Below are 25,411 nucleotides of genomic sequence, written 5' to 3'. Positions count from 1 at the left end.
ACCACTGATCTTGACCATCAGAAAGATCTGGACAGCCTAGTTAGGATTCAGTTTCACCCCATGTTAGGACTTGTCTACACATAGTGGGGAACAAAAACTATCTACATTGCTTTAGAAACTGGGATTGTTCAAGCAGGTACAACCCCCTTTTTTGGGTGACCATATTTCCCAAAGGGAAAATGGGACACTACACAGGGCTGGCCCAAGCCCCCCTCTTCCCCGCAGGGAGCTGGGGTTGCTGAAATCATTTCAACTACTGTGGTATTCATATGATGTGGTTTCCTTTCAGAATAGACAAAGGGTGGGAAAGTTAATGCGTCATTTAGCAGGAGTCCTGCCCAGTGCTATGCCAGAAACAAAGCATTGTTATTGCGCAAGAAAACAAGGTGCTACCCAAGCCGGTATGTCTAGACTGGCCTTGGAGGGACATTATCCCAGCCCCCAGCAAGAGCCACGTCCACAGTTTCTCTTATTCACAAATCAAAGTGATCAGTTACCATATCCTTGATTTGCTCAGTAACTGATCAGTGACTGTGTCCATCCAGATTCCAACAACCCAAGTTGCTCTTAGCCAGAAGAGGAAGAACCCATACTAAGAACCCATACCCATTACATGTAGGCACTGCACATACCAAGTCCTGTCAGTGCCCATTTTGGAGCAGACAACTATTCATTTCCAGGGGTGTCAACTGATATACACCCCGTGACCAAAGTGAGGCCCGAGTCAGAGTTAATGCTACCAAATTATCACTGGTAAGGCTACGATTTAGTCATGGAGGTCACGGCAGTCACAGATTCCGTGACTTTACCGGACCTCCATGACTTCTATAGCTTCAGGAGGCGGAGGCAGGACTATGTGCCCCTGCCCTGCAACTGGGGCTGGCTGGAACCAGGACCCTGCAGCCCCAGCCCCACAGCCTCCCTGGTGTTGGGGCTGTGCCCCCACCATGGTGGAGGGCTTGGTCTGTCAGTTCCCCCCACCCCCCACATGGGATTAAATTCCTCCCCCTGACCTAGCCCTGCCTCCCCCCCACCCACCCCCGGTTATTTTTAGTAAAGTCACTGACAGGTCACTGGCTCTGTGAATTGTTTATTGCCCATGATCTGTCCATGACTTTTACTAAAAATAACAGACAAAATCTTAACCTTCATCATTGGTTCCCAGTGCTCAGGTATTGCAACACAGAGGGCTTGTCTACAAGGGAACACTAAGACCATGTCAACATTACAGGCACTGGTACAGGGGCACAGCTACGGCACTGCGGCTGTGTTGATAAATAGAAGAATTCTTCTGTTGACTAGCCACATCTGCACCGGAGGTTAGTTTGGCTTAACTACGGCACTCAGTTGTGAACTTTTCACACCCCTGAGTGCCATACTTACATTGGCCTAACTTTTTAAGTGTAGACCAGGCCTTAGGACAGTTAAGCTGCATTTACTACAGGCATGAATGGAAAGTGCCTTAGTTAAAGTGCATTAAACCCTTGTGTGGACACTATCATTCAGAAGTTAAGTGTCCTTAGTTCGTCTGATCATCATTCATGTGAATTAGACTGTCCATCCAGAGTTTTAATGTACTTTATAATTATATTATTTATTTGTTCTATTGTAGCACTTTGGAGCTCAGCCATGGATCAGGACCCCATTGTGTTAGGTGCTGTACAAACACAGAATAAGAAATGGCCCATGGGCAAAAGGACTTGAAATTAAAGTTTTAACTTCAAATTCACACCTTTAGTTAATTCAGCTTCCTTAATTTTCCAGGAAGAAGTAGTAACACCCACAGTTCAGAGGGCCTGGCAATACAGTGCTTTTCCTCAAAAAGGCTTGCTGCAATATCATGTTCCTTCAGTATAACAGTTTGGGGCAGAATTTTCATTATTCTTCACAACATAAAAAAATCATTACTTCCTATAGAAGCCAGGAGAGCAGAACTGACTAATGATTTCCTTGGAGCCACGTGAAGGCATTCACAGAAGGCCAACAGGTATTCAGAGTACTGAGGTCTTTACACTGGCAGAGGTTTGTGTCTACAGTAAACATTTTCAGACAGTTTAAAAAACCAACAACTCATCTCTGAAGAGACTAGAATGGCCTATTATGTAAGTGTGTATTTAGGCCATTGCTTTAAAAGGTGCCCTATGCACAGTAACATTCCTTCTGGTATTATTCATTCAATGCCTCCTGGCTTCCTGGCAAATGCTGATATAAGCAGGAATTGAGAGCCATCATCACCTTCCAGGAGATGCTCAGTCTCTTTCCAGTGAAGTCATTGGGAATTTCCCCACTGAATTAAATGGAAACAGAATAGGGCCCTTAGACGCTGCTCCTGACGATACTTAAGCATGTGAGTAGACGTTATTTGTGTGTGTCTCCACTGTGTTCAGTTAGGCTACTTTGTGAGTAAAGTAGGCACATACTTAGCCTGGGAACCTAGACTATGTGCTGTTTTGGGCAGGAACTAATCTTATCTTACAGCATCTGCTCATCAGAGCCCCCATAGACTTAGATTTATAGCACTACAAACATTACTTGAATTCATCTAAATAATCTACCTAAATAATTTGATTTTAAAATATTTGCCCAGTTATTTGGGTTGTTTTTAAATTAAGCCTGTTTTTTTTATGTGCAAGTTCAAACATGACCTCAGATTAGTATTTTTATAACAGCTAAATTGGTCTTCAAATATTTGCATATAAGCAATTAGAAAGCTTTTTCTTTTTAACTTTTGAGAGTTTCTCTCATGGGACCCAATCATACAAATTTTACTTACATGAGTAGTTTCTCTTTGTTTGAATCACCTCATTGATTTCAGAGGGGCTAGAGCTGGTCAAAATTTTTCAAACAAAAATTTTTTAGGAAAAATTTGGCCTTTTTAGGAAGAAAAATGTTGACTTTAAATCTTTTTAAAAAATTATGATCTTTTTATTGAAAATGTAGCCGTATGGAGTGGAAATCTATCAACTGCATGAAAAAAACTTGTACTCTCTAAGGTGCCACAAGTACTCCTTTTCTTTTATTGAAAATGTGATCAGCACTATTAATGAAATGGCTACTGAAATATGTCCTTTACCAAAAACCAGTTTTTGTCTCTAGTGTGCAGATGAAGGAGAGTCCAGACACAGGTTGTAGCTAATGTAGACCATTTTATTCAGAATGTTGTTCACAAAACACACACCCAGCTCAGTGACACAGCCATTACTTTGGCTCTTCCCTTTGGGTGGAGCTGACTTCATAAGAATGATCATCACCCACCCACAACAGATACCCAACTATCCACTCCTACCTTCTAGACTCCCTTCTTTTTGGGCTGCTCCCCTCTCTGTCCAGCAGGAAGCATGTCTGAAATAATGCTATTTTGCACTTCTGTACCACCTGCCATCTAGGAATCTCAGGCCTGGTCTACACATAGAAATTAGATCATCCTCGCTACATCACTCAAGGCTGTGAAAAATTTTGCACCAAGCACCGCAGTAGATTGCCCGAACCGCCAGTACAGACCACGGCTCGGTTGGTGGAAGGATTCTTCCACCCATCTAGCTAAATTAATTGCATTTATGGAAAAACACCTTCCATTGATGTAGGAAGCGTCTACAGTACAGCGCTATGGTGGCATAGCTGCAGTGCTGTAGTGGTGGCTCTGTAGCGTAGACATGGCCTCAGAGCACTTTACAAACATCAGTGAATTAAGTCTTACAGTTTCTCTCTCATAAGGCAGGGAAATATATCTTATTCCCATTTTATAGGTGGGGAAACTGAGACACAGAGGGTTTGTGATGACAGCACACACGACAGTTGTGACTGAGTTCAGAATAGAATCCAGACCTCTCTACCTCATGGTGCTTTGCCACAAGACCATTCGTCCATTTGGGCAAAGGGTGTAGCTTAGACAAGCAGCAGCTACCCTTAACGAACTAGAAGCAAATATTCTCAGCGGTAATGTATTGTATGTGGAATTGCTTTAGGAGTCCAGCTTATTACAGCCTCTGGGGACTTTTCTATGATAACTGGGATCTGTGGTAAATAACCTGCTACAGCTTTAATCATAACCTGTTAGGGCAGATTAGAAATCACTGAGTCTGTTTGGAGTCATGCAGGTGTTTCTTTAGTATCTTTTTTATAATTTTGCCTGGAAGTAATAAAACCAACCATTCTTCTAAAACACTAGTTTGGTTCTGAGACAAGAGGCAGGATTTAGGTGGTCATTTGTAGCATCATTTTCAATGCCATCTGAATACATCTTTAGAAAGTCAGACTATTTGTAGAGCCAGGTGTTAATCAGTATGAATAAGAGTGGCAGAATCTGGTCTGAATAGGATGGAAAGTCTGATCTGTGAGACTTGATTTGCAGTTTACACTGATAAGAATCAAAGCTGAGAAGGTATATTTTCCTCGCTGCATTAGGTTTCAGTCATTCCCATGCATATATGTACATAAGAATATGCCTATTAGTCTCATGAATTCTTATTTAATGCTTTGTTTGCAAAGGCAAAAAATCCTTCGCTCCTTTATCAACTTTTGTACATTTTAAATTGGTGGCAGGCAGTTGCTGAGACTTCTCAGCTTTCAAAGCGAATACCATGGTCAGAAAAAATGGGTTCTTTCTAGAATGAATGAACTCTAACTGAATAATGAATCCTGTTTATCTCCCAAATCATGTTCAAACGGGGGGAGGTCAATACTTCTATTGATACACATGAAGTTGATGTGTATTTATCCTTCCTAAATCCTCTTCAGAAACAACACTCCACATCGTGTGATTCCTTGAGGTGTAGATATTTGGCATAGCTCCTTCTAAAACTGCTACAAAATGACACAGCCAACATAATTGTTTTCTTTTAGAGGATCATAGCAGGAACAGTTTCAGCTAAGACCGGAGTATTGCAAGGTGGTGTCTTGTTCAAAACAAGGACTTCAACATGAATAGTGAAAGGATGTCATTGCTTGTTCATATATGAAGTACTCTTTGAGCTTTTACAGTCATGTTTTAGTTTAATAAAAATAACCACTTTTTCCTCACTTCTTTCCCAGAAAGAGTTGATAGAACGTCTTGAGACTCCAGAACTCTGACTTTTGTGTTTTTTATCCTACACAACAGAGACCTCCAATAATCTATATCCACAGAATATCTTAGTTTACGTATTTGGTAAAGCATGGGGAATGGTGGTACAGCACCCTGCCAGTATGCCTTACCCCTTCCTGGAAGGCCCCTTCTATTGGTTAAAATTACATGCCATTCATCCTTGACCTCCGTTGAAAATGCCAAAAAGGGTGCCCAGTTACTGCCAACAGTGATATGAAGAAATGTCAATAAGGAGCTCATCTCAAATAGGCCACTTAAAAGCAACGATTTTCAGTCAAGCCCAACCTCGGCAGGATTCAAAACATTGTTCTAGGAAAGGATTTGAATCTCACTGTCAGTCAGGTATGCGCCATCCAGTACCGTTGACCACTACTTTGAAAATTTAAAAATAAGATTATTAAACTGAAAAAAGCGACCATTGTCCTTTTAAAAATTACAGATAGATCCATCCTCTTCTGTCATTTCAAATTCAACACACAGATTTGAGTAAATAAAGACACAACAGAAACACATTGAAATCTCTAAAGCCATGTAAAACCCGAAGGCATTAAAATTTATTAAATGATGCAATAACAACAGAATTCTTTATTTACAATAGCATTATTTAACATCAAATAAGCAAATAGCATCAGCAAAGCAATATTAACTTGCATAAATGTATTTAAAATTTCTCTGAATATATCTACCTTTGCATAAACTGCTCACACTAGAAATACAAACATCAATGCAGGTGAACAAGGTGATGTTCAGAGTCAACTCCGCTTTGAAAATAAATCACAACCTGAAACACTGTAAGCTTTCTCCTGAAGAACCATAGTTTATATATTGCTTAATTTTACCCTTGTATAATCTTTTCATATACACACATCTCAGATGCAACTTGATGGGGAACTGTACAAATAAAACCCACAACTGACAAAAAGGGGAAAAAAATTAAATGACAGTAAATGTTTGAAGAAATGTGTCCATCTCTATTCAGCAACATAAACGTAAGTGATGATACACTTATTCCAAAATTGTACACAATTCACTATACAAATATAATACATCAGACAGCTAGGTAGGAATATACAAGACTTAAAAACCGATCTAAGGCATTATGCTAGATTTTAGCATTTTGAGGTTCTTGCACATAGCTTTACCTGTAGTAAGAAACTGAAAAGATTTTGTTTTAGTCTACAAAGAAACACCAGGGAGAAAATTCTAATTAAAATCAAAGCCACTACAGTAATTTTCTTTTGTGCAGAGAATGCTTTTGCTCTTCGGCAGTATACTACCATACAAATACTAGAAAACTTGAAATTCACACCAACAATTAATGGCTTAAGTTGCATTTCAAAACTGATTGTGTATCTTTGGGTTTTGCAAGTGGAGCTGTGCCACCCATTTCATGTGTTAAGCCCATATGAACTCCATTTTAAAACATATATTAAAAAATGCATTATATAAACTGCAAAAACATTGCTTTCAATTAATACAGGCCAAAAGGGAAACTGGTATGGGATGAAATTTTAAACTTTGAGTACAAATTAATTCATTGTAGCAAAACAGCTCACTTCACTTTTTAAACTTACCACATTACATGAACACTTAAATGGGTCATATGACCAAGTTTATGTATGTATACTTTTCACATTATGTGCCTTTCACATTTAGTAATATAAGTAGAACACTGATTATTTGTTCTGTTTAACAAAATCGAAGCACTTTCTCCAACAAATTTACTGTGTACAGAATGAGAAATACTGACAATGAAGAATTGATTTGGCTATTTATTTTTGTTTCTACAGTGATCAATATGATCTGAAGATTCCTTCACTCACTTTTCTTTTTAATTAGCTAGTCAAAAACTCAAAACACCAGAACCTAATTCTGAGCCAAAGTAGCAGGTATAATCTCCTTCCTTTTAAAATGGCAATGGGCGATGAAGTATCATAGTCACAAATCAAATATAAAGATTTGCAGATCTGTCATGAATAGGGACAAATTTAAACTAGTCATTTTGTCCACAGTGAAAAAGATTAATCTATTCAAAGAAGCTAGGGTCAAGCATTGAAAAGGAATACAATACAAACAAAATTAGTTTAAAACCCATTTACATTTTGTGTTGTGTAAAGTTAAAGTCCCTCTAATTTATACAATTCTTACATAAATAAATCTAAATCAGGTATATAATGTATGTTTAATAAAAATGTCATCATATCAATGAGAATATGGAGCTCAGAATGACAACTATTTTAAAGTTTTCCACCAGAGCTAAACACGATGGCTCAGTTGACTAAATATTTCCTTTTAGAGTTTGACATACAAAATGGTCACTGCAGAAAAGTGCTGTTTCCCTGTGTGTTATGAGTCCCTCTGAGTGGGAAACAAATGGATTTGCAGATTTCCTTGATTTTCAGGAAAATCCTTCCATGGGAAACAACCCTTTCAAATCATCTTTAACATACTTTCATCGGCTTTGTATAGAGATCAACAGATACTTTGTACATTTTAACCCCACCATTAATAATCAATCAAATTACAGAGAAAGAAACCTTCCACTCCCAAAAGGCATGGCTGATGAGATATTATAAAATGCATTGCATTTTAAAGGACATCAAAAAATTTGAGTTCAGATAAGAAAGTGTGTGGATTGGGGGTGAGAGGAGAGAAATAGGAGGTCAAAAACGTTGTCAATTTCTTGGTATTTCAAGTCCTCAGAAACTGATGCCAGTTTAGTAAAAGATTATTCCAACCACAGTGGGCAAGAAAAAAAGCCACCTTAACAGTGGCTTGTTTAGTAAGAGTTTCTCTAAGATTCATTAAGAAAGAATATAAACATACAAAAAATCAAGAATTGGTTCCTACAGTGGCTGCATATAATATAGGTTAGATAAATGACTTTATGAGCAGAATCACAAGTTGAAAAGTCTCAAGCCTACAAATTAGGTCTAATCAAGGCATTGTGATCCTTTACAAAACACTTTTTCAGGAGACACACACGGCTATGAAGATATCTAATTTAATACTGAAGTACCTCATTTGGAATCAACTCCACAACATGTATACCTCACAAAAAATTATACAATTAAAACACTTAAGTTCTCAACTTAAATTATTGCTTGTTTACATATAAAGTGGATTTTATGTACCTTACGAAACTTCCTCATAGTCCACACTGCTTTAAAAGAATTAAAAATGCATGATGGTTAAATCTGTAGTGATATCTGCCATAAATTTTAAACAAATAATTATTTTCCCAGCTAAGGGGATGGGGAATGGAAATTAGCATATTTTAAAGCAGGTGCCTTTAGTTCTTTTTGATATTATGCCTCAGTTCTGCCACTACCATCACCAATAAATGCATTCTCATTGGAATTCATTGTTCAACAACTGGTTACGTACAACCTAAACTACAGGTAACAAACCTGGGAAATGAAGGGCTTACCTGTTCTTTTATCCTATTAGAAAAAGAGGAGGAGGAGGAAAAGAGGACCAGGAGAGGCAGACAGGCAGGAATTTAATTCCATAAAAAGGTAATGCATTTATATTTTTGGATTCATGATTTGCACTACAATTTTTTTTTAAACCACCACCAAAAAAGCCCCTAATGATCAGCCCTCTCAAAAGATGTTTTTAGCCTGTTTTACAACTTTAAACCTGTTCAGAATTGCTCTGTATAGTTTTCTACAAAGGTCCATCTTTTCTATCTTTCCTAAATCAAACCAATTGATTAACTGTTTATTTCCCATACATTGCCCACACCCCTCACTAGCATCCAACCCACTCCCCACCCCAAAATGCAGGCCTTAGTTCAAAACACTGATTTTCAGATGGAATTGAATCCTTTGCACCAGACTGAGTAACTATGGAAAACAAAAAGCAAGAAACCAAGGTCCAGAACTAAACAGGAACAGAACAAGAGCATGGTTGTTTTTCCTTAAATACATACATTTAAATACATTCAATCTGACATGGTTTATGAAAATTGCCTGTCAACATTTACTTCGCAGGAGAGATCTAAGTTGCACTAAGGTGAATGCAGTGAACAGACTGAGCAACTGTCTGTACGCTAGCTTCAGACTGTCAGAGAAGAGGCTGCTCTTCCAGCAACAACTGTTTTGACTCCACTCTGGAAGGCAGAGCTGAATCCTGGCTGCAGCGTTTAGCTGAGCTTGCTCCAGTGGAACTGGCTGGCAGGTCAGTTGGGTCAAAACAGATCGATGCAGGGCTTCAGACTGGTACGTGTTTTGGGCTGGTGAGCCCAGGCAGCTGAAGAAAGGAGCAACCAGCAACCGTCAAGGTCAGCAGTATTTCTGAAAAAAATCGGAAGAGGAAACAGCCATCAATGAATTCTCTCCAAGTGAGAACACGAGCAAGAATACTAGGCATTGTACACGTCGAATGCATTTAAAAATACCAACCACCTGTACAGAACTCAGTCAAAATATACGACGTACAAGCAGTTCAAACGTCACTGAAGGAACCCATTTTTCAAACCTGTTGAATGGGTGTTTATGTTTTTAATGATCTGCCTTGTGGGCTTTACGGCCCCACTTTAGCCCCTAGGCAGGCATGGTACGTTAAACACTACTGGAACCAATGGGAGTTTTCACAGGCTTAAAGTTCTGCTGGACTGTGGTTAAATTTCTGTTTATGCGTGCACGGACACACAGAGAGAAAATTAGGTGGCCAGCTTTGAAAATCGGTCCCTACAGATTTGATTTCAGTTGACAAAGCAAGGCATTGTGTGTGTGTGTGTGGGGGTTGATACTGTATGGACTTTCATCTTTCAGGCATGTGCAGGCAGAGCTGCCAGTGAAGTCAATGGGAGTTTGCCTGCACAAGAACTACAAGTACTTAGATCATTCGGATCTGTCCAAACAATGCAGGCCTCATAATCATTAGGGTCACCCAATATTTGGAGACTGTGGATAACAAGGTTGTTTAATGAGAGAGTTTATCTCAACCCTGAAATCTGGGGCTGTAACCAAACCCTTTATTCACAATTTTCTTGACGTTTCACTTTTTTAAAGTGTTATAAAATTAATAGAAAAGGAGTGAGAGAAGGGAAAGGTTTCAACTAGCAAGGCACAGAGTTCAGGTCTTCTTCGGATTCAGTAGCCTGTCATAGTAAGCTCAAACTGGGACTGATTGTGCCCATCAGTGACCTGCTACCTTTTTTTGCGTGTGCGGGGGGTGGCAAGGGGGGGGGCGGAGGGTGGAATGGGGCATCCCAGCTCTCCCTTATGTTTTGAAGAAAACACTGAAAACATTAAATACATGCAAAGCGGTGCTGTGATGTTTGCCCAAACTTGCAGAGAGCCTGAAACAACAGCACTATTTACCTCCATTGGGTATTAACACAAATAGCCAGCTACAATAATTTAAACGTCACTATTGTTAAATATTTCACTGCTGCTCACAGCATATAGGAATGGAGAGGGCTGATCATAGAATGAAGATCTGCAAAATCTAGTGAGAGTATCATTTCATTTTGATACCTTGGGTTGGTGGCACCTGGAAAAGTACCCTCTCTCTTTTTCTTCACAATCTGACCCACTGAGATGATAGGCAAGAATGGAAAAGGGGAGCCCTGGGGGGATGTATGAACCATCAAGGGGAAGTTAATCTGCAGAGCCCAGTGGCTGATGAGCCCTGGGCCCCCTGAAACTGAAGTCTGGTCTGTTTGGTTATGGTTTTGGGGCTACACAGCTTTCTCTTTGGCTCAAGTAGTTGCTGCTACTCCCTCTTGGGGAGGCTGTCTATGGACACAGGCAGGCGTCATTGCATCATTTACGCTTGAGTCACTTTTTCAAACTCTTCTTTGCAACCATGAGGGCTGGAAATAGCATTTTCAAATGAAAGCTTAGATTCTGAAAAGATCACATGCCTCAGAGAGCCAGTGTAAGGATCCATGGGGCTAGAAGAAGCACAAGCCCAAAGGGTCCAGAGTGACAGCATGCTGCAGTCCTCTGATTGGTTAAGCACACTATTTAACCCTGGACGGTGGCTCAGGAAGTTGTCTGAGAAGACTTCCAGACTGTACATTGCTTTCTGGTCTTTAGCCTCCAACTCCAGCCTGACTCTTGCCTCCTGCCTGGTAACTATCTCTGATCTCTGACCCAAACCTAACTTTGACCCTGACTCTTACTTATCAGTCCCAGCTCTAGTGATACCCTGATCCCTGCTTGCTGACTACTGCCTCGTGGGTGGTCCTCAACTTGTGGACATCAGCCCAGCTGGGACTGTTAGATCAGACCACCACCAAAGTCTGGGTACTTTAAAGCCAGGGCCCTAGGTTTGTGTCTGTTCATCAATCCAGCCCTGCCTGTGGGTACAGCTGAACTTCTCTGAGGGGGAGTCAAGCCTGAGGAGCCCAGTGGAATCCAACAGAGCACAGGTGATCACACTGTGAACATACGTATAATCTATTGAGTGAAAACATCACACACACTCCCCCCACTTGAGCCCTGGGTATTAGGAGTTAACTACGCTTTGGCGGTTATTCTTAGTACAGTGACAGCGTACACGGCAACAGTGTTAGCACATTATGGATGCAAAATACCAAACAAAAGTAAAAATTCATAAGGAATCACTACACTTTTGGTGTAGCCACTTTGCTAAGTGAGGATTTAAAAAACATTGCAAAAAGTACCCAGCCCACATTGGGACAAATTTATTCTAGTAACGCCAAAGGACTTTTGCAGAGAATGAATTTGTTTCATTATGACATAATAAAGATTAAGCCATGTGAGTAGGAAAAATATATATACAAAAAGTAGAAAAATTATGGATATATATAGCTGTCCAACAGCTTGAGAGATGAAAAGAGATGTGACAAAGTTGGTCCGTCAGTGGTGCTTAGCAATAGTATAGGAAGAAAGCCCTATGCAGGAGCGGCAAACCTTCCCACAGTGGCTACAGGTCCACTTGCCAATATGATGCTATAGCGAGGAGGTGTGGCTTCCCTCAAACGAGGAGGGAACACCGCAAGCCACCTGGTGGGTGGAGCTCCACACACATGAGGGACGGAACAGGAAGGGGAAGTATAAAAAGCCAGCCCAGCAGCTCAGTTGGGGGGGGAGCTGCTGAAGGAGACAGACACTTCTTCCCCGCTGCTGGAGTGGGACGCCAAGGAGAACCGTTGCTGCCCCAGAGACCAGCCTGAGCTTCCAAGAGCCCTGCCACTCCTAACGCTGAGGAGCTGCCGCCGCTACCTTTGGCAGTGTATCTCAGGGAGACTCAGGACGACCACTGGATGCAGATACACCCGAGGGGGAGAGTAGGAAACAGCCCAGGGAAACCAGGCACCAGTCTGGTTGACACCTGGCCTCAGCGTGTTGCAGGAAGATCCCCGCTGACTCAGTGGTGGACCACTCTGCCACTGTTAGTGCCCTGGGCTGGGACATGGTGGAGTTGGGCGGGCCTGCGTCCCCCCTGCTACCCCACCCTGAGGTGGCAGTACTCCCCCTCCTTAGGCCAGGAAGCCTACACTCCTCAGACATCCATACCTTAGCTCCACAGACTGCGTGGCGCTCACCCCTACCTGAGCTCCATAGACTGGGCTGGTGCTGCAGCTCTGTCTGACTCAGTCAATATGTGGGCAGGAAAAACTAAGGCATAAGGAGCTGTGGATCTCGGTTATAATCTCTGCCTTTTTGTCTGAGCATACAGGGATGCCCATGACCACCTTTAAGGCTGTTTTTAACAGCTATGAACTTTGTGTGATGTGGTGCATGGGTTACAAGACTGGAGACTCTGTGCAGGCAACTCTATGGCAAGAGTAAGCATTTTTTCTCCTTCCTCTGTAGCATGGGGCACGGGTCACTTGCTGGAGGATTCTCTGCTCTTTGAAGTCTTTAAACCACGATTTGAGGACTTCAATAGCTCAGACATAGATGAGAGGTTTTTCGCAGGAGTGGGTGGGTGAAATTCTGTGGCCTGCGTTGTGCAGGAGGTCAGACTAGATGATCATAATGGTCCCTTCTGGCCTAAATATCTATGAATCTATGAATCTAAAGGAATGAATAATATTTAATGCATGTTATTTCAGTGAGATAGATCTGCATAAAGTCTAACAAGTCAATTCTTCTAAGAGTGAAGGTATAGGAAATGTGGCGGCTTTGATGAAAGATAAAAGGAACACTAGAGGTAAGATTCGGTAATTAACACAGCAGCCACTAGATGGTGCTTTGGGATCATACTACAGAAGAACAATCCCTGCTTAATATATGGTATTCTGACTGCATATTGAAAGTTTGAGGGTATTTAATCATTTCTGATTTAAAGTCTCCTCCTGGGCAAGGACATTTCTACTGCTACTGACCATTTTTTCATATTTGTGTGGGTTTCCACTGATTTGATATTTGGATCACACAGAGAAAATACACTTTGTCTCCAATCACACCAGGTCCCGGAATATCATGTTTGTTGTAACAAGCTTTCTTTGAAGCCGAGGAAGGTTATTTTCTAAGAAGAACCTTCCAGTGAGGGGACACTTACAAAATCCACCTCATTTACTTGGCTACAGTCCAAGAGGACTACAGTAGCTTCTCTTCAATATTACTACTGCCTGGAATACAAATCAGTTTTGTCCCAAGTATGTGCTAAGTACTTCATCAGCTGGAAATTTGTGCTTAGTCAGCTCAATACCATCACTCTCCTTGAAGCAAGTACTGTCTATAAGGTAACAACTTAAATAATACTTGAAACTGTTGCCCTAAGTACAACACAATGAAAAGAGGAGTAACACTAAAACAACATTACACTTGAAATGGGCTAAATAAGCAGCAGTAGACATACAAACCAGCGGTGTGGCCTACCTCTTTCATCTTCTGCAAACACTTGTATCATTGCTCCGTAAAAAGCAAATCAACTATGAATGAAAGTTTGATTAACTTAATTGTCGATTTGTTACCTCAATATATGTTAATGGAAAACTACAGAATACAGATGTAACACACCATTTGGGATTTAAACTAGGATCCTTACTATAGATGTCACCACCAGATACATTAAAAATAAATTTATTGTAAAAGCCTTTTAAAAAAAATATACTGTCCAGAGCAAGAACGATTAAGTCACTGGTCATCAAAAAAGAAAAACTACTAGTACCCGAGCTATCTTCTGCTCCTTTAAACAATAAGACATCTGCACACATATTAGTCCTTCAGATATTCATGGTTTAGTTGACTCTGTGTGTGTGTGTGCGTGTGTTATTTCTTACCCGAGATGCATCTCCCTCCTGCTTGATCATATCCATTCCAGGTAGCTGGTTTGGAAAAAGATTGCCTCCCCTCATAGCAGGATCATTAACCTAGTTATAATGAGATATTGAAGCAGATTAATTCAAAACTATGTCAGGGAATTTGAAGGGAATGTAAAAAGAGAACATTAGAAACTAATAAGCCATGTTCCAAATGTACACCATCTCCTGCCTCTGAAGAGAAGCTAGGGTCAGTAAAAATGACACTTTTCTTACTCTGAGAGAGAGAGTGTATCTGAGTCATCTTATCTTACTTGACTGACAAAAAAAAAAAATTCTTTCCTGGTATTGTCATCTTGTATGTGTTTTCTTAACCTGCTCTATTTATTAAGTTGGTGTCATTCTAAGAGGAGCTGCCTGCTGGGAAGGGCTTGAAGCTATAAGCTACCTGGTATCTTCCAAATCTCACTGACAGAAGCGGTTGTTGCTGTTGCACTTACACACCACAACACAGCTTTTGGAAGGAAGCACAGTGGGTGCTGCATCCCATTAACAGTGATTAGGGAAAATAAGTTTTCTGTCTTTCCTCCTCCAGAGCCTCCTGGCTGCTGGGAGGATGAGGTTCTTTCACTACACTACCCTTCACCATAGTCTTGGTTGCAGCAAGGGGAGAAGAGAGCTCGGCATCCACTAATCCCTTAGCTCCCCCTTCAGCGCGGTCTCTGTTGCTATTCATTGGTTTGCCAAGTAGAAACAATGTGATGAACAGCAACATGGACAGTGGAGCATTTGCTGTAAAGAACCAGGAAGACAATCCTGCATGGTTTACAGGCAGTTCACATTCAGAAAGTTGTCTTTTCCACTAGAAGGGTTAGAAGCTTAATTATTCTTAGCATGAAAGTTTAAAATCTGCAGAAATTGATGGTTGAAGCCCCTACACTTGTCAGGGAAGGTTTTCCCATCTCAACGACAAGCAGGGGAATGGATTTTTCAACCCTTTATTGAGAAATTAAAATTCAGAAAATACTGAACTGTGCTCTGCAAAGAAAGGGCCTGGAGAGGGTTGCAACTCATTCTTCTGTGTTTGGGTTAAACAACTGCATTTGTACATGAAGAGTATTTCCTTTCATTGACAACTGTGCAGTAGAAGATTTGTTACAACATGCAAAGGCTGAATGTGTGAATTCTTTTCTATTTTGTTCCGAAGTGCAGGGAAGGAACTGGAAACCAATTTAAACTGCAAAAAATCAAATCACATCCAAATGAATCCAAAACAAATATTTGTAACAAAGAAAGCAATATGATTTATGTATGGGTAAGATTTATATTGTCACTGCAGAGGCAGTACAACTATGGAAAAGCAAGCTGGCTCTAGTCTGCCTTGCACAATATCAACACATTCATCAGTCATGTTCCAACTGCAGAATTATTATTATTGCCACTGGTGATGCCAGCAACTCTAGTTTGCAGCGTTGGCAGTTAGAAAAATAATTTTTAGCTTTGTAAATGAAGCACATTTTATTTGGAAATTACTGAAAGAAAACAAACCAAAATATAATTTTCACACAGTAACTTTTCTGACGGCAATTGCCATTTAATCAGAGAAACAAGGTGACATAGAAATTAATAATTTTTACATTTAGCTGAAGGTTCTTCCAGAGCATTAGACAGTATTTTACAGATGATGCCATAAAAAGACAGGTCTAACTGTGTTACCAAATAAAAGCAAAAAGTGGACAAATCTGCAATCCTTTTGCTCTGAAGCAAGTTACCATGCCTTCCTGGCAACTGAGCTGAACCAGGGGGAACATTCGCAATATGATGTCTCTAATCATTTCCTGACTCCTTTGTTTGATTCTATATGCAGGATATCCCAGATACCTTGAAACAATATTTTGAAAACAAATTCGTAGCAAACAGCAGGCCAGTTTTGACTTTGGCAGTAATGCAGCTGTGTGGACTAAGAAAGTTAACACTGAGCAGAGCAAAACTTGAGTAGACAGCTAGTTAATGGTTCATTTAACATATTGCAAAGTCTCTCCTGCACTGCTGCAGAAATTTTAAGCTGGTTCTCAAACATCCCAGTAAATAAATCTGTACATAACTCAAAATTCCAAACAGGAATCACTACCCCATGCCTTAAACAACAATAGGATGGTTTGGCAAAAACAGGTAGAGGGAGTAGAGTGGAAAATCAAATCTGTAAAGAAAGCTCTGGCCAAATAAACACTTCCTCCCCTTGCACCCTTCTTCCTACCTCCTTTAGTATTGCACGAAATTGCAAACAAACACTTGCTCTGCCTCAGTGGTGTGGAAGGCAGACTTTAAAAAATGTTGTAATTTGTGAGACTGGGATTTTGAAATAACCCTTGAAATTCTTGTTCCTCAGATAATGAGAAGGTTTAAATGTTTATTTTGAGTACTATCAACAACCAGATGGTTGGTGTGTCACTGATGTTAATAAAGAATAGATGGAAACCCTTAGGACTCATCTAATAGTATAAAGCTCTGGCCTGGAGAAGTGACATTCACTTAGATGAAAAAAGAAGAGACGACCTTCCACCTTTCTCTCACTATTGTCCCCTTCAAATCTCTACTCCCATCTTTCATTGCTTTAATTAGTTTTACTTCATTGAACATTATTTGAAACTTGTGTGTTGTCTAAATATGGTAGTTGGGGACTAAAATTTCACTTAATGTGTGAATTTCATCATGGAGATTTGCATGGACAAAACTGAAAGTAAGATGTTATTTTACTGGTTATGTATATCTTAAAGGGGAAAAATGTGTTCTGCATAACAGCCCCAAAGAAAAGTACACATGTGAAGCTTTTCAGGGTGTAAGAACAGACTTTTTGATTACCGAATTAGATACCTGCCTTAGCTACATTACATCATAAACAGTGTGAATTTTGTGCTCATGACAGATGCCAGATTAACAGTCTTTGAGGCTGAAGTCCTATTTATCCATAGAGTAGATACAGCATGGATAATGACAGCTTAATTTTCTCCAAAACTACTACTGTGGCAATGTGCTTCACCCTCACCTGCAGATAATAGCTTTATGCCCATTCTGTCCATGGCTCCATTGCTGAGATGATTAACAAGGGAACCAATAAGTGTCAACTGTGCTGTGGAAACCCATCTACTGGGAACTGAACTAGATCACCAAATTCATTCCACAGAAGCTATGGAGCAACCAAGCAGATGCTAACTATTGTGGAGCTGGATTTGAATCAGAAATCTAGATGTGAAAGGTGCATTAGTCATCCAGTCCTTTGAATGCAGAGCTAAAACTGGTGCTTTTCTTTTTAATATACCATTTTCAAAATAAGCTAGCTGTTACAGTCAATCTCAACTTCCCAGAAAAACTACAAGTCAAGTAAATCCTCTAGCTGTGGTCTCAGGTCCTTAAATTCTCACCTGCTCAGGACCCATGGAGGACAACCCTGATGTAGGCACAGAGGTCGCTGAGGTCATGCTGATCTGCCCTGGCATCTGGTTCATGTTGTTCATGCCACTTGTGTTGGTTGCCATGGATACACTGATGTTCATGTTGTTATTGTACATGCTGGTGTTTGCTTGCTGCCCAAAATGTGGAGGGGACTGTTGTGAAAACATGCTATAACAAGGAATAAAAAAAGCAATGTGTCAGACTCAGAATGCTGACACCACTAAGAAATCACTCTCGCAGAATTTTTCTCAGACTAAAATTTATACATGCAATATACACTAACTTCCAAAGACAGCTGCTTTGCAGGCATCAGCGGGCTATATTTTCAAACTTGAAGGTCTGATGTCTGTGCACAAAAATGCATGCCTTTGTCCACATGCAGAATTAATGTGTCTGGCTGTACCAATCTGTTGTGCATGCATAATAGCAACTTATATGTCTTGCTTGCTCCTTGCTATGTATGTCTAAAGCAGCTTAGGATGAGGAATTTTTGGAGGGGGATGTAAAATACCAGTCCCCCCACATTATAATCATCATAGCAGAGGGGAATCAAGTATATTTAGCATCTGGACTGGTAAGTTTTCATGATAATTTTGCATGCCTATTGTAGGAGGCCATTTGCACACATGAATACCAGATTTGGATGCATGATTACAGCAAGTAGACTCAAGTGTACATGCAACTGTGCAGAAATTTTTGCTGACAGACTTCAAGCATAAGGTTTTGAAAACTTGGCCTGCAGAGCATAAAGTCTAGGGCAGACGTCTTTCACATTCATGAACAAGACCTTGGAATAACCGAAGAACTAAGAACCGTGGAAGATCCCCTCCCAAGCCTTAAGCAAAATCCTGTGCGTGTATGAGCAGAACTTCTCATCAAAGTGAAAGTCACATTAAAGCTTTTCCCCACTTCTTATACGCATTATACTATTTACACATCAGTCCTTTCTCTGCATAGTACACAGGCACTAAAGCAGTATAACTAAGGCATCTTTATTAGCAGTAGATTATTAATACACAGAATAAAACAAAATTTAAAAATTATATAAGGGGTCTATTCTAGTAGAATGAGTGTAAGATGTCTAGTAAGCAGGGTAAAGACAAAATGTAAATACTTCCTCTTGTGAACACTAATTGACATAAATACAAGGCAGAATTTAATAATGAAATTATGGCATTTGTATTTTTGGAGATTTTACCTGTTTCCACCCATATTCCCTTGTGCCCACCCATTCATCTCTGTAGAGGACTGGTAGGCAGGAGTAGCCTGAGACTGCTGTATCATAGGACTCTGGGTATGAGCCATTCTTGGGGACATCAGTGGACTCTGGGGAGTGGTAGCCCCTGTGAAGCCTGGATCAGGTTGTTGACTTATTCCTAAAGAATGAAACAGGATTTTTAGTCACTGAACATTGGAAACTAGTGCAAACCAAAGTCCCGATTTTGCTGAGGGATCTACATGGACATGCCTTTGGATATCCACTGGAATCCACACGGGTGGACTCTAACACAGGACTTGAGTTAACATCAGGACATGACCAACTAAACACTACATATGTAACCTTTTAAAAAATCATTTCACAGCTGCACTTTGGCTAACGGTATTCCCTACGGAAGGTTATGGTGGCAAAATGGAAAATCATCCTTTTGTGGCAATCAGGTCCATTAAAATAAATAAAAGCCATTCTTCTTCAGAGCCTCTATAAAAAGCTTTCCACTGCAAAAATGTTGTGCACTAGCTCCTATCTGCACCACACCTAAAATCACCTTCATTAAGACACCATCTTTTAACATATATACAGTGTTCTTGTAGCCCTTTTGGCCCCAGGATATTAGAGAGAGACAAGGTAGTAGACGAGGTAGTATCTTTCGAAAGCGTGTCTCTCTCGCCAATGGAAGATAGTCCAATAAAAGATATTACCTCACCCACCTTGTCTCCTCTTTTAACATTCAGAATCAAATTTTCAATAAGCTTCTGTACGTTTTCATAACATTTGTGTCTGTGTCCTTTCGTGCATACAAAACAGGTAATGTCATTTTGAACGATTAGTTCATTTTGCACAGGTCAGAGCTTGTTTATGTGCAAAGATTCACTGGTTTAACATAAGGTGTGATTTTACCGATCTAGAAGGCTAAACTGGCACAAAAGTCTGCATGGACACATAGGGTATGTCTGCATTGCAAATAAAAGACCATGGCACAGTCCCGGCTGGGCTGGATCAGTTGACTCAGGTTCATGGGGCTTGGGCTGCGAGGCAATAAAACTCCAGTGTGGACATTTGGGCTTGGGCTGGAGCCTGGAATCTGAGAGCCTGTGAAGAGAGTGGGTCTCAGAGCCCAGGCTCCAGCCCGAGCCTGAATGTCTATATTGCTATTTTTGGCCCTGCAGCCCAAGGCCTGTGAGACCAAGTTAGCTGATCTGAGCTCCAAGATTTGGTGCCGAGGGTTTTTTTATTGCAGTGTAGACATACTCTTATTTTCTTTTAAGCCAAGCTTTTTTTGCTTTACTTTAAGTCAATCAGGAACAGGTTTAAACTAGACCAAAATAAGCCACTCTGAAAATGAGAAATAAGAATATCCACATTGGGGTTTCCACTGGCAAAACAAAATCAATGAAAACTTATGTTTAGACAAGCCAATATATATTACAAAACGTGTCAAAGGTACCCGTGCATTTCAAATCAACATTACCGAACAATTACAAATTAACAGAATGTAACAGAATTGCCTGCTGGCCTTCACAGTGTAAAACTGCTCAGAAGGCTGAATGAAACATGTACTGCAATATTCGACATTGCAAGTAAGTTCACTAAACATCTCTATTCTTATAATATTTACAACAAAAAGAGTTTAAAAATAAACTAAAACATTTTGTGATGTACAGAAAAAATGAATCTCCACCAAATACAAAGACACCCATTAAAACAGTTCGGTCCCAATTTTCTCCCTCACCACAAATCTTTATAATTTTCAATCAAAATGGAAACATGTTATTATCTGAATCTTTGCCTGGACTGTAATAAAAATTCACTTCCGGCGACCTGTAAGTGTGGAAATCCATATTTTAAAAAGGCACACGCCCGGTCCTATCCATAGTAAGTCAAAAGAAGCCTCCCACAGGGTATTTCTTTCCCCAAAAAACGAGCAGAAACTGTCTTGTCAGATTATACTGTATGCACAAATAGATAGTTTAATGCTCAGAGAGGAAGTATGGTCCAGTGAAGAGGACTCTGGACTGGGAGTCAGTAGACGTGGGATCTACTCCCAGCTTTTCCACCGACACTGTGCATGACCATGGGCAAGTCATAACTTTTCTATACCTCAGTTTCCCCATCATAAAATGGGGATAATAATGCTTAGTTACCTTTGTAAAGCAATTTGAAATCAATGGATGAAAGGTATGATATACTATTCAGTAGAAACGGATGTCAAGAATAACACATCGAACAAGAGACAGGAAATAAAAAAATTCAGCATGAGGTAGAACGAATTTTTGTTAGTTACATCAGCGGAACATGCACATAATACCTATAACTGTTACATGGGAAGAGGAAAGGTCAAGCTGATTCTGACCTGTCTGCCCCCAGAACAAACCTGAAGACTGCTTAGTTAAACACAAGGGCATAATGACATTGGCTGCTATATGCATATAAGTTTGGAGATAGGGAGGGGGAAGTCTTTTCTGATACTAAGGTAAATTCAATTAACTAAAAGTCAACAGTAAAGCTATTAATTTGACATTAATATATGCACAAAAATATTAGAAGTTACATACCTAATGTTAACTAATCTCTCAAGATCAACACATAAAACCAAATCAATATAATGATGATACAAAGGGATTATGAACAGTTTTGCTTCTAAATGATTTTTTACACAACTTCACTCTGTCCACCAATACTGACAACGATTAGCATATTTTTATTCATCTCCACTGCTGGCGTATATATTGGATTTATTTGTTTTGATCAGAATCCAAAACCTTTCAAGCCCCTTTGTATAAACATAACAATATTTATATTTGAGTGTATATACACACACTTCTGCCATTCAGCAGAGAAGATCTGTACTCAGAGAGAAGGTGGTACCTGAGCTGAGAAACCGGCAGGTATTGTTCTGTCTTTTGGGACTCATGACAGGCCCAAAGTGTCCTCTCATATTTCCCATCATTCCCTCATTAACTAGATTCATCTGGGAGCCATGCAAGGAGCTATGAAAGAGGAGCTAAGATCCAGGACTGGGGGATGCTGGGGAGAAAGAATTGGTGAAAGGTGTTGGGGATGTACGTCTAGTACCATAGTTTGGAGGAAATGGAAATTGCTGTGCGTTTGCCTGCGGAATCCGTGGGTTGCTCATGGTTGCTGGTATGCCACCAGAGGCCACCATGCTTGGCGACATAGTCAAACTCTGTCCTCGCATCATCAGAGTCCGCTGTTGCACCTGCTGTTGCTGATGTATCTGTCGTTGCCTCAGGTGCTGGCTCAGTATCTCCCTCTGCCTCTGGGCCAGCATCTGTGCATTGATAGGTGCCTGTAGGAAAAAATGATAACTGCGAATTAATACATAATGTTAACTATAAAGGCATCTCTATCGGAATGACTCGTAAAATTCAAGTTCCTTCCCGCACCATGTGCCTAGCTGTAAAATCAGACAAAAGGTAAAATTCCTAGCATTACTTCTGACATGCGGTGAAGAATTTCAAAACTGAAACAGAGATTAACACACATAATTTTAGTACTAGAAGTTTAAGATTACAAATCATTGGAACGAATTGTTCCACTCAAATTGCCTTTTCCCTATGAGGTGAGGAACTCAGGTTAAAATGTAGATTTGTCACCATTCCTTCCTCACTCCCAGGAACCAAATTACCACACAGGTTAGTGGTGAAAAAGGACCTTAGGAGTGCAACTTCCACAAGCTGTTTTTGTTTTTTAAATATGGAAATAAATACTCTAACTTAGGGTTGTATTGTTTTGTTTACAGTCTCTGCCTTATCATTTCTTGTATATACTATGTATTATTGATGTATTTAAATGGAAGAGTCTATGATTCAGTATAAACTAAACTTGGGACAAGTGGAAAATGCAGTGAACAAAACAGAAGTACCTACAGTACTAGCTCCCTCACCTGTGCGGGTACTCCAGGTCTCAGAGACAGGTTCATATTGGAGACGCTGCTGATTTGATTTATCAGTGGCTGGCGATTCTAAACCAACAAAACGAAAATGAAGGTAGAAGAAGAATGCTAAACAAGGGAACCCGCATGCAAAAGGAATACGAACACAAATTCTGCAGGTTCTGGTGGACAGTCTCAGTTCAGTATTCATTATTTTAGCTGCCCAATTCCCATTAATGTTAAAAAAAACCCCTCATGCTTCAAGGAGACAATATGCCATATGATCTATATGGTATAGCAGTCTGAGAAATTCCAAATGCAATGCCTTTATAACTCCTATCTCTTATGTGCTTATAATTAAACTATTAGCATTTTCTCTAAGCTAGAATTTATCATGATGTTTACGCTGGAAATGTTCTTAATGTAATGTGCATGACATTTTTATGTTCTGTGTAAGACATGAGAGTCTACTGTCCTGTTGTACTAGGCACTGCTGGGGCCTCATCGGGAGAATTGTGTCTAGTTCTGGGTGCCACACTTTAAGAAAATTGTAGACAAATTTAAGGGAGTGCCAGAGGAGAGGAACAAAAAATGAAAAAAAAGTTTAGAAAACCTGACTTCTGAGGAAAGGTGAAAAAAAAAAAAAAGGGCATGTTTATAAAGAGAAAAGAAGACTGAGGGGGACCTGATAAGAGTCTTCAAATAAGTTACGGGCTATTATAAAAAGGACTGTGATCAGCTGTTCTCCATGTCCTCTGAAGGTAGGAAATCTTTCTAACTATAAAGTTAGTTAAGCACTGGAACAGGCTTGCAAGGGAGGTTGAGGACCAGTTAGACACACACATTTCAGGGATAGTCTAGGTTTACTTGGTCTTGCCTGAGTGCAGGGGGCTAGACTAGATGACCTCTCGATGTCCCTTCCAGCGCTACAATTCTATGATTTTTAAATTTATACCAGCACACAATATATGGCACAAGGAATGGTGAATTAAAATGGTCACAAACTTGAAACAATGACAAAAGAAAGCATTTAGGAATCTGGCAGCAATTCAAAAAACAAGTATATGATTAGGGGTCTGAATACAACTGAACAGAAAAAAAGTCCATACATCAAAAGACATCATTATAGCATTGCATAAAGGGCTAGTGAGACCAGGATTTGAGTACTGGGCACATTTTCTGCATTATAGAAAAGATAATGACAAGCTGGTAAAAGTGCAGAAGAGGTCAACAAGGAGAATAAAGACACTATGTATTATCGCTGTAAAATTCATTATGGCCAATATTTCTATTTCAACAGTGGAATTCAACAGGAATAAATATAATAGGGAACACACTTAAGAATTAGACTATTCAGAGCTAGCTAAATCCAATGTATTTACTCTATATTAAATTACTATAATCTGACTTAACCAGTGGTAGATAACATATAAACATAGAATACCTGCTGTGCTTGGAGTCTATGTTGAAGCTGAAGTCTCAGCTGATTTGGTTGGTTCTGCACTATACCAGTAGGTCTGAGACCAGGCCTAGGTTGCATACGCAGTGTTGCGTAACCAGGCCGCTGTCCTATTGGGTGAAAGTTTGGGTCCTGCATGGGTGTATAACTACCCTGGGCCATTTGAGCCTGAGATGCATATTGTTGAGTGAAAACTGGTGCCTTTTGTTCTATTATGATGTTGGATTCCTGACTTGAGAATGGCTCTGGATCTACAGCTTGGCTCTGCAGAAACATACAAACCAAATGTATATAAACACATAGTAAAATATACTTCTGAATGGTATTATTCCAGACTAAAAACCCAGTCTTCCCACAAAAATCTTCCATTATTAAAGGGACACTGTACAGACAAATTTGCCCAAAAAGACCGGTAATTTTTTTTAACTGATTGTTTAAACAAAACTTAAGATCAACAGAATTGTCTCCATGACTTAAAAAAAACAAACAAGCAAAAAACCATGGCAATGGAAGGAGAAATTCTCTGCAGTCTTTTCAGTGCAAACATCTCAGCACTGTCCTAGTGCAGGAGAACTGAAAGTGAAAATGACTAGAGAGTCTAAACAGTGAGGACTAGCCTATTTTTATCACTGAAACTGGAAGAAATTCAAAGAGTAACAAATACACAAATAGTGAAAGACAAATTAGATTTAAAAAAATCTTCAGTGTTATTAAGTGGAGTTGCCATTTGCAATATAAATGTCTCAGATTTTCAAAGGAGCCAAAGGCAATTAAAAGCTCAGTTCTCATTTTAATGAGGGATGAGCACCTAACTTCCTTTGGGTATGTCTACACAACAGCTTTTTACCTCAAGTTAACCGACTGCCAATTAACGCAAGGCTGCTGACGCATTTCTAAAGGCTATTCTGAACATTCCCCAAACATTTGTTCCAGGTTACAGTCATTTGAAGTTTACCTTAGACTGCTCAGTAGTTTACCCTGGAAATCAATTAACTCGAGGTTAAAAATCCTAGTGAAGATTAAGATTTTATCAATAAAAGCTAGGACTTTCAAAGGCGGCTGTTCTTGTTAACATCTTAAATTTAATAAAAAGGAGTACTTGTGGCACCTTA

The 25,411-nt window shown here is 39.9% G+C and overlaps 1 protein-coding gene across 5 annotated transcripts in view; it reads right to left on the bottom strand.

Annotated features, from left to right (window-relative positions):
- Nucleotides 1–5,663: 5,663 nt before the first annotated feature.
- Nucleotides 5,664–25,411, bottom strand: part of NCOA2 (nuclear receptor coactivator 2) — a 257,624-nt gene continuing 237,876 nt past the window's right edge. For all 5 annotated transcript variants that reach the window (XM_084620245.1, XM_084620246.1, XM_084620247.1 and 2 more), the window contains 7 exons: nucleotides 24,285–24,563; nucleotides 22,853–22,930; nucleotides 22,021–22,255; nucleotides 18,925–19,102; nucleotides 17,696–17,894; nucleotides 14,295–14,384; nucleotides 5,664–9,381 (listed from right to left, as the gene is read on the bottom strand). In XM_084620245.1, the coding sequence (XP_084476371.1) occupies nucleotides 9,370–9,381; nucleotides 14,295–14,384; nucleotides 17,696–17,894; nucleotides 18,925–19,102; nucleotides 22,021–22,255; nucleotides 22,853–22,930; nucleotides 24,285–24,563 (1,071 nt within the window). In that variant the 3' untranslated portion in view covers nucleotides 5,664–9,369. The remainder of the gene's footprint in view (nucleotides 9,382–14,294; nucleotides 14,385–17,695; nucleotides 17,895–18,924; nucleotides 19,103–22,020; nucleotides 22,256–22,852; nucleotides 22,931–24,284; nucleotides 24,564–25,411) is intronic.

Source organism: Lepidochelys olivacea (assembly GCF_965140295.1).
Source record: "Lepidochelys olivacea isolate rLepOli2 genome assembly, chromosome: 2".
Taxonomy (NCBI): domain Eukaryota; kingdom Metazoa; phylum Chordata; order Testudines; family Cheloniidae; genus Lepidochelys; species Lepidochelys olivacea.
Note: the sequence above shows the minus strand (reverse complement) of the source record. Positions and strands in the feature narration are given on the sequence as shown.